This window comes from Xyrauchen texanus, chromosome 33, assembly GCF_025860055.1.
Source record: "Xyrauchen texanus isolate HMW12.3.18 chromosome 33, RBS_HiC_50CHRs, whole genome shotgun sequence".
Classification (NCBI taxonomy): Eukaryota; Metazoa; Chordata; class Actinopteri; order Cypriniformes; family Catostomidae; genus Xyrauchen; species Xyrauchen texanus.
The window spans coordinates 15,852,105-15,865,992 of NC_068308.1; the positions used below are offsets into that span (position 1 = coordinate 15,852,105).

The window sequence follows — 13,888 nt, forward strand, 5'->3', positions numbered from 1 at the left end:
GGCTAAAGGGACCTTGAGTGGCAGTTTGACAGCATTGCGACAGGAGTGTGAAATGTTGAAGGAGCAACTGGAAGAGGAGCAGGAGAGTAAACAAGAACTGCAGCGTCTCGTCTCCAAACTCAACAGTGACGTCACACACTGGAGAAGCCGCCATGAGGCTGATGCCATCCAACACAGTGATGAACTGGAAGAAGCAAAGTATGCATCACTGGCATCATGGGCATCACTTTGTTTAAAAAGTGGTGGGGACAGTTTTGGGAGGGATGGAAACTCCTGCTAAAGAAGGAGTTTTTTAGGAGTTCTATTACTGACACACATTAGACATTACACAGTCACTACCTTAAGATAGGAGAATGTATTTATTGAAAATCTGTTTCAGGAAGAAGCTGACTGCTCGGCTGCAGGAGGCTGAGGAGGCAGTGGAGGCCACCCAGGCCAAATGCTCCAGTCTAGAGAAAACCAAGCAGAGACTTCAGGGAGAGGTGGAGGAACTTTGTGTGGATCTGGAGAAGGTATGAACATGAAACAGATGTATGCAAAACAGTCATTAATTCACATCTAAAAGACAAACTCCTAAAAGGTTAATACAATTTGAACAAAAACTGTATATATTCTGGCATGAAATTATTTTTGAATGTTTCAGGTCCAGGTTTGAAGAAAAATACAGTGCATCTGGAAAGTATTCACTTCACTTTTTCCACATTTTGTTATGTTACAGCCTTATTCCAAAATTTATTATATTCATTATTTTCCTCAAAATTCTACAAACAATACCCCATAATGACGACATGAAAGAAGTTTGTTTGAAATCTTTGCAAATTTATGAAAAATAAAAAAATGAAACAAATCACATGTACATAAGTATTCACAGCCTTTGCCATGACACTCAAAATTGAGCTCAGGTGCACCTGTTTCCACTGATCATCCTTGAGATTTTTCTACAACTTGAATGGAGTTCACTTGTGGACATTATTTGGAAAGGCACACACCTGCCAATTTAAGGTCCCACAGTTAACAGTGCATGTCGGAGCACAAACCAAGCCATGAAGTCCAAGGAATTGTCTGTAGTCCTCCGAGACAGGATTGTATCGAGGCACAGATCTGGAGAAGGGTACAGAAAAACTTCTGCAGCATTGAAGGTCCCAATGAGCACAGTGGCCTCCATAATCCGTAAATGGAAGAAGTTTGGAACCACCAGGACTCTTCCTGGGGCTGGCTGCCCGGCCAAACTGAGCAATCAGGGGATAAAGTCCTTAGTCAGGAGAGGTGACCAAGAACCCGATGGTCACTCTGACAGAGCTCCAGCATTTCTTTGTGGAGAGAGGAAAAACTTCCAGAAGAACAACCATCTCTGCAGCACTCCACCAATCAGACCTGTATGGTAGAGTGGCCAGATGGAAGTCTCAGTAAAAGGCACATGACAGCCCGTCTGGAGTTTGACAAAAGGCACCTGAAGGACTCACAGACCATGAGAAACAAAATTCTCTGGTCTGATGAAACAAAGATTGATCTCTTTGGCCTGAATGGCAAGCATCATGTCTGGAGGAAACCAGGCACCGCTCATCACCTGGCCAATACCATCCCTACAGTGAAGCATGGTGGTGGCAGCATGTGGGGATGTTTTTCAGCGGCAGGGACTGGGAGACTAGTCAGGATTGAGGGAAAGATGAATGCAGCAATGTATCGAGACTTCCTTGATGAAAACCTGCTGCAGAGTGCTCTGGACCTCAGACTGGGGTGAAGGTTTATCTTCCAACAGGACAATGACCCTAAGTACACAGACAAGATAACAAAGGAGTGGCTACAGGACAACTCTGTGAATGTCCTTGAGTGGCCCAGACAGAGCCCAGACTTGAACCCAATTGAACATCTCTGGAGAGATCTGAAAATGGCTGTGCAACGACACTCCCCATCCAAACTGATGGAGCTTGAGAAGTCCTGCAAAGAAGAATGGGAGAAACTGCCAAAATATGTGTGCCAAGCTGGTAGCATCATACACAAAAAGACTTGAGTCTATAATTGGTGCCAAAGGTGCTTCAACAAAGTATTGAGCAAAGGCTGTGAATACGTAGAAGTTTGTTTGAAAAAAAATAATCACTGTCACGTTGTCATTATGGGGTATTGTTTGTAGAATTTTGAGGAAAATAATGAATATAATCCATTTTGGAATAAGGCTGTAACATAACACAATGTGGAAAAAGTGAAGCGCTGTGAATACTTTCCGGATGTACTGTATATATATATATCTTGCTTGCTTACAAAGCACCTGCTGTAAGCGAATTCAGACGTTTTGCTATCTTTCGCAAGACTTGGCCATTGATTTAGCCCACACATACCTCTTCAACAACATCCTCTCTCCAAATCCCACCCTCCAAAGATATGTCCTTAAACCCAATGTCAGCAAAACTCACATTGATTGAGTTTGTTCATTATTGTAACATAGATGAAGATCAAAGCAGATTTTAAGACATATTTAAACATAAATGCAGGTAATTCCAAAGAGTTCAAATACATTTTCTTACCACTATATATATACAAATTCCAAATAAATAAATATTGGCATTTAGAGCATTTATTTGCAGAAAATGACAACTTTTGAATATGCAGTGTTTTCAGTCCTCGAATAATGAAAAGAAAACAAGTTCATGTTCATTTTTGAACAACATGATACTTATGTTTTAACTCAGAAAGAGTTCAGAAATCAATATTTGTTGGAACAACCATGAATTTCACATTGCTGTCGGGTGACTTTATGCCATTCCTGGCGCAAAAATTCAAGCAGCTTGGATTTGACTGATGGTTTGTGGCCATCTATTTTCCTCTTGATCACATTCCAGAGGTTTTCAATGGGTTTCATGTCTGGAGATTGGGTTGGCCATGACAAGGTCTTGATCTGATGCTCCTACATCCACACCTTGATTGACCTGGCTGTGTGGTATGGAGCATTGTCCTGCTGGAAAAAACAATCCTCAGTGTTGGGGAACATTGTCAGAGCAGAAGGAAGCACGTTTTCTTCCAGGATTTAAGAAAAAAAATGGAGTGGTCTCTTAATTTTTTCCAGAGCTGTATGTATATCTTTTGTAAATATGCGGTGGGTAAAGCTCTAGATTTCTCTATGGCCCTCTCTAGGCGAATAATGTTGCAGCAGTGCTGGATAAGAAGCAAAGGATGCTAGACAAGCAGTTAAGTGATTGGAGGCAGAAGTGCGAGGAGCTTGTTGCAGAAGTGGAGAGCTGTCAGAAAGAAAGCAGACTGCATGCCACCGAGCTCTTCAAGCTCAAAACGACCTACGAGGAGGCGATGGAGCAGGGCGAGGCTTTGCGCAGGGAGAACAAGGCCTTCCAGGGTAACACTGACACTTAGAGTGCCATTTATACATTAAGAATGCCACCACTCGCCATGTGTGATTGAAATGTGCTCTCACTGTGTCTTAATTATAGATTATTTGTTCATTTCAAATCTTTTGTGAAGGTGCAAGTGTGACAGCCCATAAAAGCATGTTAAAAAGTCATAAAAACACAAATTACAGTACAGCTGAGCCAACGTAATGTGGGCCTGTGACCGCAAAATGTTTTAATCCTTCATTATGGGCTTTATTTGCATGGCTGCGGTTTTAATTAGTTGAGGTAGGTAGTCCAAAAGGAACAAGCTGACTCAATTATGGACCACAGAGAATGAAGGTACCTTAGAGGCACAGCTACCAGATCACAATGGCTACTCTGAAAAGCTAAAAGTGTTACAAAACTGGTTACATTGAGAGTTCTCTTAAAATGAATATATACAAAGTCCTACAGTATATACAGTAGTTCCACCTCGTAATGTAATGTTTGATCGTCTTGTGCTATTGTATTTCAGAGGAGATTGCTGATCTTACAGACCAGCTTTCAGATGGGGGGAAGAGTGTCCATGAGTTACAGAAAATGAAGAAGAAAATTGAGATGGAGAGAGAAGAACTGCAGGCATCACTGGAAGAGTCTGAGGCTGCGTTAGAGGTGTGGAGAAATAAATGACACTCGGTAAAGCGTTTATTCTTGCGAAAGTAAAAAACAAATATCCAGATCAGAATTCACTAGAATATCAAAAGAAATAAGAGGAAGATGAAGATGAAGAAGAAGAAAGAATATTTATAAGTTTTTAAAAACTTTTTTACATTGTGGCATCATTTTTTATGGAAATGAAGCACATTCTCACCTAAATCACAGTAGCTTACTGTAATGTGAATGAAAAAACTCATTCTCATTATTGTTTGGCCCAGAAATTTAAATTATTCAATCATTTACTCACCCTGATGCCATATCATATGTGTATGACTTTCTTTTTTCTACAGAACACAAACAAAGATTCTCATATTCAAAGATTTCTCAGATTTTTCTTCAGCTCTGTAGGTCCATACAATGCAAGTGAATAGTGACTAGAATTTTCAAGCTCCAAAAGTCACATAAAGGCAGCATAAAAGTAATCTAAATGAATTTAGTGGTTCAATCTATATCTTCAGATATATATACATATCATAGGTGTGGGTGAGAAACAGATTTAAAAAATAATGTTTTACTATAATGCTCCACTTTCACTTTTACGTTCTCATTATGAAAACATATATTAAACCACTGGAGTCATATAGATTACTTTTATGCTGCATTTTTCAGCTATTTGGAGCTTCAAAGATTTGGCCACCATTCACTTGCATTGTATGGACCTACAGAGCTGAGATATTCTTCCAAAAATCTTAATTTGTGATCTGCAGAAGAAAGATATTCAAACACATCAGGGATGGCATAAGCTGGAGTAAACGATGAGAGAATTGACATTTTTTTAGAACTATCCCTTTAAAGGTGCAATTTTTATATGTACGTTGTCTTGGACTTAAACTGACACATATGAATGTGAATGCAGCATCAATACAATATTTGTGTAATATTTTCATGGTGAATTGCAATTTGTTTTTCTTTGGTACATCTATGTGCATACTGAATTGTGATTTTGTTTGTTTGACAAAGACAGCATACTGTTATTCTACAGACCTGGTTTATGGTTTTTCCAAAATACCTATACAAAGTCCAACATTATCAATAGTAACTCCTCTTAGAGATTTCAATCTTCATCCACCAAATTTGGCACAGTCCTTTAGTCTGTTCTGGTTTAGTGTGCCATGTCTTTTCTAACTGATCGAAACTATAGTTCCCCCGTAGCGGCCTTCAAAAATGGGAAAAATCCCATAGACTGTCATTGACGAAAGGTTCAACAAGCCAAAGGAATGTTTGTGAATTCAGACTCCAACTGCCATATAATTGTTTTTAAATGTAAACAAACCCACAATAGGCCTATTAATCTTTAAAGGTGCTGTAAATGATTTTAGCCGTTCTGGAACTTCCACAAGACAGAGCCATTAAATTAGACACACCCCCTCTTCTTGAAAAATTACCTAACCTAACTAATTAGTTTTGTCTTCCTTGCAGATATTTCACATTTTATTTAAAGGTGCACTCAGAAATGTTTTATGTATTTCGTCTTGGACTTAAACTGACACATAGGTATGTGAATGCAGTATCATTCAAACACAATAGTTTTCAGGTAACAATGCCATTGTAGAAATTCACTATTCACAGTCAGCCATGATTAATTTAATTCATGAGTAAAAGTGTCCAAAAACAGAGCAGTTACTGAAATTAAACAAGTAGTATTTGGCTAGTCATGTGATACTAACGTGTAGCCCCCACGTGCGAACTCTCTCCATGTAGAATAAAACCGCTATTTATACCCTTTTGAAGTAAAGCTTAATGAGGAACAAATTACTGAGTGCACCTTTAATGGTCCTAAAAACTGACGTTGACATTTTCTTTATGCAAAATAATTGTTCTTGTTTTTTGAATTTGGGCTGAAATGTGACAAGGACATACAGTATCTTCATGAGATTTACCCATAGAGTCTTAATTCTAATCAGAATGACTATTTACTTTTTTACTCTTTTGGTTTAGACAGGGTGATCTTTTAACTGACCATGTGTTTAGAAAGCATAATACAATTACCATCTGTGATAAAGTGGAGTCAATACACTGATCAAGACGATACACTGAATTAGCAGTGCTTAACACTATTAAAACTACTGCAGAGCCCTGACATTAAGAGAATTAGTGCCTCAGGGCTGACCAGTGAACACAGAAAATGTAAATCTGCTTATTGTTACACATTTCCTGACAACCAAAGGGGTCAGCGTTTATCACCTAGAAGTGCACTGGCAAGTCTCTAGAAGTAAAAATGACAGAATCTTGTCCAGCTTGTCTTGTTTTCAATGAAAAAGTGTTCACCTTCTGGGTCAAGTTTGGGACCCAAGTTGATGAAAAATAAACCTTTAGGGCACTTTGTTTAAAAAAGAAAATGTTTGAGAGTTGACCTGCGTGACCTTGCTGTGGCGTTGTGTGGGCTGATGAATGGATTTGGATGCATGTTAAGCTGACAGGGCTGACTAGAGTAGCTGATGGTGTTGATGATGGATGATGTTTGGTCTACTTCAACCAGACTGTGGAATCTCCCTGCCACTTTTTTTATTTTATTTTTTTGCAAGAAGGAACCCATTTTGAGACTTATGACATGTTAGATATCCATTTGAAGCTGTAGAAAAGAAGTACTGTATGGATTGATTAATTCGTGGTACTTCAGTATCTGGTTTATTATTGGTTATTTTCTTCTTCTAAAACTATAGCAAGTTAAATTTAAATGTGAAAATCTCCCATTGATTGGAACTGACTGAAAGTTTAGCATTCAAAAAGCAACCATCAGTGATATTTGTGTAATATTTTCATGGTGAATTGCAATTTGTTTTTCTTTGGTACATCTATGTGCATACTGAATTGTGATTTTGTTTGTTTGACAAAGACAGCATACTGTTATTCTACAGACCTGGTTTATGGTTTTTCCAAAATACCTATACAATGTCCAACATTATCAATTGTAACTCCTCTTAGAGATTTCAAGCTTCATCCACCAAATTTGGCACAGTCCTTTAGTCTGTTCTGGTTTAGCGTGCCATGTCTTTTCTAACTGATCGAAACTATAGTTTCCCCGTAGCGGCCTTCAAAAATGGGAAAAATCCCATAGACTGTCATTGACGAAAGGTTCAACAAGCCAAAGGAATGTTTGTGAATTCAGACTCCAACTGCCATATAATTGTTTTTAAATGTAAACAAACCCACAATAGGCCTATTAATCTTTAAAGGTGCTGTAAATGATTTTAGCCGTTCTGGAACTTCCACAAGACAGAGCCATTAAATTAGACACACCCCCTCTTCTTGAAAAATTTTACCTATCTAATTAGTTTTGTCTTCCTTGTATATATTTCAGATTTTATTGCCAACATTAAATTTCACCATTCTCCATGTTTCCTATCTGTTAACAATTTGTTCAATGAAAGCTGCCCTTTTAAGTAAAGAATATATTTCAGAGTTTCTTTTTTTGTCTACTGTAGGCTGAGGAGATGAAGGTTTTGCGTCTTCAGCTAGAGCTGTCTCAGGCAAAAGCAGATATAGAGCGCAGACTACAGGAGAAAGAAGAGGAATTTGAGGCTGCCAGGTACTCTTGAATTAAAAAAATCTGTTCCTAGTTGTGTTCCTAATGCTTAAAGATGCTGTAAGCAACTTTAAGAAGAAGAAAAAAAAACCTTAATGTCTCTTCTGAACAGTTCTTTTTACCTTTCAGTACTTTAACTGTAATATTTTGCTTTTTAACTAACATGGGAAAACCCTTTTGGTAAGTAACTTTATCTTGCATTTTCTTTATTTTGCAACATTGCACATTTTCATAATGCATCTTAAATTTGTCAGTTTACATATTTGAACCATTAAATACGGTGGCCCAGAGGTGCACAACACAACCACATGAGCAAAGCAAATACAAGCTGAAAACACAAGAATATAACCCACAACACAACAAAATGAACTGAAAATAAATATAACGTTTTTTAAACACAGTATTTTAAGTTATGTGGCAGTCTGACTTAATGCATTTGAGATCATAGTGCTGCTCAGAAGAAGCAGAGAACTGCTCGTACCACTGCAAGTTGCTCAAAAGAGAAGATCTCCAGTCAGCATGTAAGGGGTTTCCATCTTGGAAATCTAAAGAGAGGACTCTCCAAATGTATGCTGGTAATGTCCCTTTGAATATAAGTTGATTTGATACTTTTGGAAATTTTATATGCAATGAGAGATCTGGTAGAAACCCAACCAGGTAGTGTATGTTATGTCCAGAGTTGTTTTTCTGATCATTTTGTAGTGTTATGGCTTATTTTCGTGATGTTTTTGACAAAATTTTGGTTGTATTGTAGCTTATTTCTGTTGTGCTATGGCTTTTCCATTATGTTATGGCTTAATTGATTTGTGTTGTGGCTTATTTCTATTGTGTTTTTAGCTTTCAATTTGCTATGCTAATTTGGTTGTGTTGTGCACCCAGAGCAGGAACAGACTTGGCACTTTGCATAGGTAGGCAGCTGCCAAGGGCCCCCAGAAGTTAATGGCTCCCTAAAAACACAAATGCTATATATTTTTATTACTATTAATGCTAAATAACGCATGATAACATTTTTAATATTGCTGTTATTTTCAGCACAGTCCATGCAAGCAACCCCCTTCCCATTAGATAAGGCTGTAACGGAGTTCAGAAACAGGTGAAAGCCAGCCACATCACTCAGACAGTGCTCATACAGTTTTGTGTGATTTCACCATACACTTATACTAGTGCAGTTTGGTTGGAAAAACATTTAATGGAATTATACTTGTGGGGCAGAGAAAAACTTTTACTTCTTACTTTTCACAGAAGTGTGAAAAAGGTCTAGTGATCGTGATGTTGAAGCTAATGTTGACCAAACCCTGTTGGAAACACCCAGAGTCAACTTGTAGTCTGATACCTTTTAAACAGTTAATTCAAGTTCAAGTTGACGGAGGAAAATTAGATTAAAGAAAGAGGAAGAGTGGTAGTTTATGGTTGCCAGATTGTGTTTTTCATATAATGTGTTGTTAAAAATTATTATTCACTCCTTTTTAGAAAGTTTACACAGCATTGGGCAAGACACAACTGCAGACACAAATCTGTTAGATGTTTACCCGGTCTAGTGCTGTCACAGAGACCGTGAGGTGTCTCTGGAAACTTATTTCAGTGATATCGGTCAGGAAGTAGGAATATTTTCTCTTACCATTCCATATAAAATCATTTACAGACCCTTCATGGGAAAATCAAGTTAATATGTGCCATTGAAGAGGACCCATTCCTATATTTTGCACAGGGCCCCCAAATCACTAAATCCGTGCCTGCCCCAGGGCCACTATAAACTTATCCAAAATGTCCAACTCAGGCAATGCACTGCAATGAAACTAAGCATGTGATACAGTATGTATATATTTTGTTTCTTTTAGAAAGAGCCACCAGAGGGCACTTGAGTCCCTGCAGGCCAGTCTGGATGTGGAGGTGAAGGCTCGTACTGAAGCCGCCCGTCTGAAGAAGAAGATGGAGAGTGATCTGAACGAGCTGGAAGTGCAGGTGGACCAACTGAACAAGAGCAATGGCGAGCTAATGAAGTCTGTGAAGAAGATGCAGCAACAAATCAAGGTCCAAATATTGCCCATTTTTTGTTTAGATGGCGACATTCAGATTCCATACATTATTGAAGGGAGCGGAGGTGCCAGAAAATCTCACGTTATTGCTGAAGTGGTCTGTACCACTAACGTCACCAACCGGACCTGCAAAAATAATAATAACTTTTCAAACAGGTTTCATTGGGCAGACAAACAGATCCCACCCCCAACTCAAGCCATTGGTTTAGCCAAAGTTGCTATGTAATGTTGGGTCTGGATGCTCAAAAAAGCAGGGCAATGTTTTAATAGCGCCACGAATCCACAGTGATTAACGTTTTTAGAAAATCAATCTATGAGTGTTAAGCTGGAATAGGAGAAAGTATGTTTTTGTCTTTGTAACATTGAAAAAATAACATGCTTCATCTTAAGTAACCTTCTTTTGCTCTTTCTCCTGCAGGACCTGCAGGTACAGCTGGAGGAGGAGGCGCATGTGCAGGAGGAGCTGAGAGAGGAGCAAACACTTCTTGAGCGCCGCTGCACCCTGCTGGTTACTGAGGGGGAGGAGAGTCGTGCTTCACTGGAGGCAGCAGAGAGAAGTCACAAGGCCCTGGAGACAGAGCTGCAAGAGACCTCAGAGAAATACAACGAGCTTGATAACCAGGTACAGAAACTATTGACCTTCTTCCACTCTATGCGGGCTCAGTGCAAAAATGCCACTTAGACAAAAGAATGCCCTTGACAATAAATTCCAGAGGGCAAATAATGTTTATAAAATATATCAAATACAATTCTGACACTGTGGAGAACCAACATGGACCCTACTGTCATTTTATTCCCCAACTTAATATCTTAGACTTTATTAACTTAATTATGTCAATTCTGATAAAAATAATGTTTTAGACATTCTTAAATGGATTTTAATTTTGTAAGCAATGGAAACTTCTCTTTGGAAGCTTATTTAACTGAAGAGTGATATTTTTCTGTATCTCTTCTTTGCAGTTACAGTCTGTATCTAGTGGAAAAAGGAAACTAGAAGTAGATCTCCAGCAGCTCACACAGGAGCACGAGGAACTGCAAAGTGAATTGAGAGCAGCCAATGACAAGGCCAAGAAAGCTGCCTGTGAGGTACGGGACACTATGGATCTGAGGCATTTTTTTTAGTATGGGAAAGTGTCAGAAATTCAAAGCAATAGTTCACCCCAAAATGAAAATTCTCTCATTTACTCCCTTTCATGCCATCCCACATGTGAATGACTTTTTCTTCTGCAGAACACAAATTAAGAATTTTAAAAGAATATTTAAGCTCTTTAGGTCCATACAATTAAGTGAATAGTGACCTTCAAAACTTTGAAGCTCCAAAAAGCATGTAAAGGCAGCATAAAAGTAATCCACAAGACTCCAGTTGTGTAATCCATGTCTTCTGAAGCGATCCAATCGATTTTTGATGAGAACAGTCCAACTTCTTTTTCACTATAAATCTTGAAATCAGCAGACTCCTTGGCAATCATGATTTCAAGCACTATTACACTTCCTAGTGCCATCTAGTGCTCTGCGCATTCGTCAAGCACTAGGAAGTGTAATCGAGCTTGAAATCACGATCATGACTAGAGTTTGCAATAACAAGATGTAAAAAGAAAATGGAGTTTTTTTATTTTGATCTGTTCTCACCCAAAACTGATCGGATCGCTTCAGAAGACATGGATTAAACAACTAGAGTCATATGGATTATTTTATGTTGACTTTATCTGCTTTTTGGAGCTTCAAAGTTTTGGTCACCTTTTACTTGCATTGTATGGAACTACAGAGCTGAGATATTCTTCTAAAAATCTTCGTTTGTGATCAGCAGAAGGTAGAATAGGTACTGCAATGTGTTGATTCTGTATAAGATTGTTTAAAACCACTGATAAACCAGATAAAAGTTAAAAGGTAATAAAAAGTAATAGTAATTTAAAGTTATCAAGTAATAAAGTTGGTAAAAGATGAAAGTTAAGAGATTTGACCTGCTAGAGGTGATGAGAACATAGATGGTTCACTGGTCATTGAAATATGTGTTTCTCTGCAGATAGCACGTGTGGGAGAGGAGCTGCGAGTGGAGCAGGAGCACACCATGCACCAAGAGCGAGTCAAGAAAGGACTGGAGGCTCAGATAAAGGACATGACAACCAGACTGGATGAAGCTGAGCAGCTGGGCATGAAAGGAGGCAAGAAGATCATTCAGAAGCTGGAGGGCAGGGTAAACAACATCACCATGGATCCATGATGCCAGATCTTTTGTGTTGAATGATCTGACATCTTTTGCCCTGTCTGGATTTATGTGGTGTATGCAGGTGAAAGAGCTTGAGCTGGACTTGGACACAGAGCAGAAAAGACACGCTGAGACGGTTAAGACCCTGCGGAAGAATGAGCGGCGTCTGAAGGAGCTTCTCTTCCAGTCAGAGGAGGACCAGAAGAACCAGCAGAGGATGCAGGATCTAGTGGAGAGACTCCAGATTAAGATGAAAGCTTACAAGAGACAAGTGGAGGAAGCGGTAAGACACTGCTTCTAACTCTAAAAAACAAACAAAACTGTGAGCACATATTCAAAAATGGAGGAGCAAATATAGGGGAAGGGGCTGTGTCAAGATGTCCTTGTAAACCAGCTTCCCTAGAACATTTATGCTCGTTGACCAGCATTTTTGCCATTCATGCTGGTCTAAACTGTTGTTTTCAGCATGATATTTGTCTCTTTTTATACAGTATATACTGTGTGTGTATATATATATATAACGCATCCTTTTTGTTTTCCTTTCTTCATCATACACAGGAGGAGCAGGCTAATGTGAACCTGGCCAAGTACAGGAAGACTGTTCATGAGCTGGATGACGCAGAGGAGCGTGCTGACATAGCAGAGTCTGCTCTAACCAAAATCAGGACAAAGAACAGGGGCAGCTTTGGCAAAGGCTACTCTTCAGTGAGTCTGTGTGTAACCCATGATGGGTTAACTATGTTCATTTTCCACTTGGACAACCAAATTCCAAATCTCCATTTAAAACAGTACATAATGTTGTATTCATAGCCTTGCAAACCTATACAAATTAGTTGTGAAATGTTTTGCTTGAAAAGTGCTTTCTTTCAAGTACATGCTACTTGGTTTGATATCTAATGTTCTCTAATACAGTACTATGACATTTATACATTTTAAGTTTTGTTTAAAGGGATAGTTCATTATTATACTCACCCTCATGCTATCCCAGATGTGTATGAGTTTCTTTCTTCTGCTAAACACAAACAAATATTTAAGAAGAATATCTCAGTTCTGTAGGTCCATAATATGCAAGTGAATGGTGACCAGAGATTTTAAGCTCCAAAAATCCACGTAAAGGCAGCATAAAAGTAATCCAGTCAGACGTGATTTAATAGATGATTTACTATAAATCTCCACTTTCACTTTCACAATGTAAAAGTGGAGATTTATAGTAAAAAAAGATTTCAATATTGAACTGTTTCTCACCCACATCTATTAAATCACATCTGAAGACATATTAAACCACTGGAGTCATATGGATTAATTGTATGCTGCATTTATGTGATTTTTGGAGCATAAAATGTCTGGTCAACATTCACTTGGATTTTATGGACCTAAAGAGCTGAGATATTCTTATAAAAATCTTTGTTTGTGTTCTGCAGAAGAAAGAAATTCAAACACATCTGGGATGGCATGAGGGTGAGTAAATGATGAGAGAATTTTCATTTTTGGTGTTCAAATACTTTTTGGGGCCACTGCATCTAATCTATTATGATATACTCTGTAATACATACAGAGTGTTTCTAGACTATTTTGATAGAGTGGTGGTCTCTTTTTAAAATCTGTGTGATTGGTGGAGCTGATATCCATTGTGTTTTTTCTTTGCAGGGATACAGCACTCCCTACCCAGGGCTTATAAGATCACCCAGTTCTGTAGGGTCAGAGGGCAGAGGTGAGAAGATCATTACAGACGATGAAGAGTCTGTCAGCTCTCTCATTCCAACATATTTGAATTCAATCAAGAAACTGATGATAGATTAGTATCATAAGAGGTTTGTCAATCTTCTGGAATCCAAAATGGAGACTATTTTAGACCCAGTTTTCTTGTGGAAAAAACAACAACAAAAAAATCATAAACATATAAATCCTTCTATCTTTATTAGTATCTATGTTCAGTATTATTTTTTATATTGCCAGTGTGACATTAATATTTGTATTCTTCATCAAGAAATGCGTATAACTGTAATGTTGCCATAATATTCTTTATTATATTCTAATGCTAGTTTTATACTGTAAGGATTGAATGTTTCATTGATTTTGTAAG

The 13,888-nt window shown here is 38.3% G+C and overlaps 1 protein-coding gene across 1 annotated transcript in view; it reads left to right on the plus strand.

Moving 5' to 3' along the window:
• The window catches only part of LOC127626658 (myosin-16-like), a 71,778-nt gene extending 58,162 nt beyond the window's left edge, over positions 1-13,616 (plus strand). Inside the window, exons 13-24 of the mRNA XM_052102638.1 lie at positions 2-198; positions 380-512; positions 3,130-3,346; positions 3,856-3,992; positions 7,463-7,566; positions 9,402-9,594; positions 10,018-10,221; positions 10,560-10,685; positions 11,623-11,793; positions 11,888-12,088; positions 12,364-12,510; positions 13,453-13,616. Coding sequence (XP_051958598.1) covers positions 2-198; positions 380-512; positions 3,130-3,346; positions 3,856-3,992; positions 7,463-7,566; positions 9,402-9,594; positions 10,018-10,221; positions 10,560-10,685; positions 11,623-11,793; positions 11,888-12,088; positions 12,364-12,510; positions 13,453-13,605 — 1,983 coding nt within the window. The 3' untranslated portion in view covers positions 13,606-13,616. The remainder of the gene's footprint in view (position 1; positions 199-379; positions 513-3,129; positions 3,347-3,855; positions 3,993-7,462; positions 7,567-9,401; positions 9,595-10,017; positions 10,222-10,559; positions 10,686-11,622; positions 11,794-11,887; positions 12,089-12,363; positions 12,511-13,452) is intronic.
• The last annotated feature ends 272 nt before the right edge of the window (positions 13,617-13,888 follow it).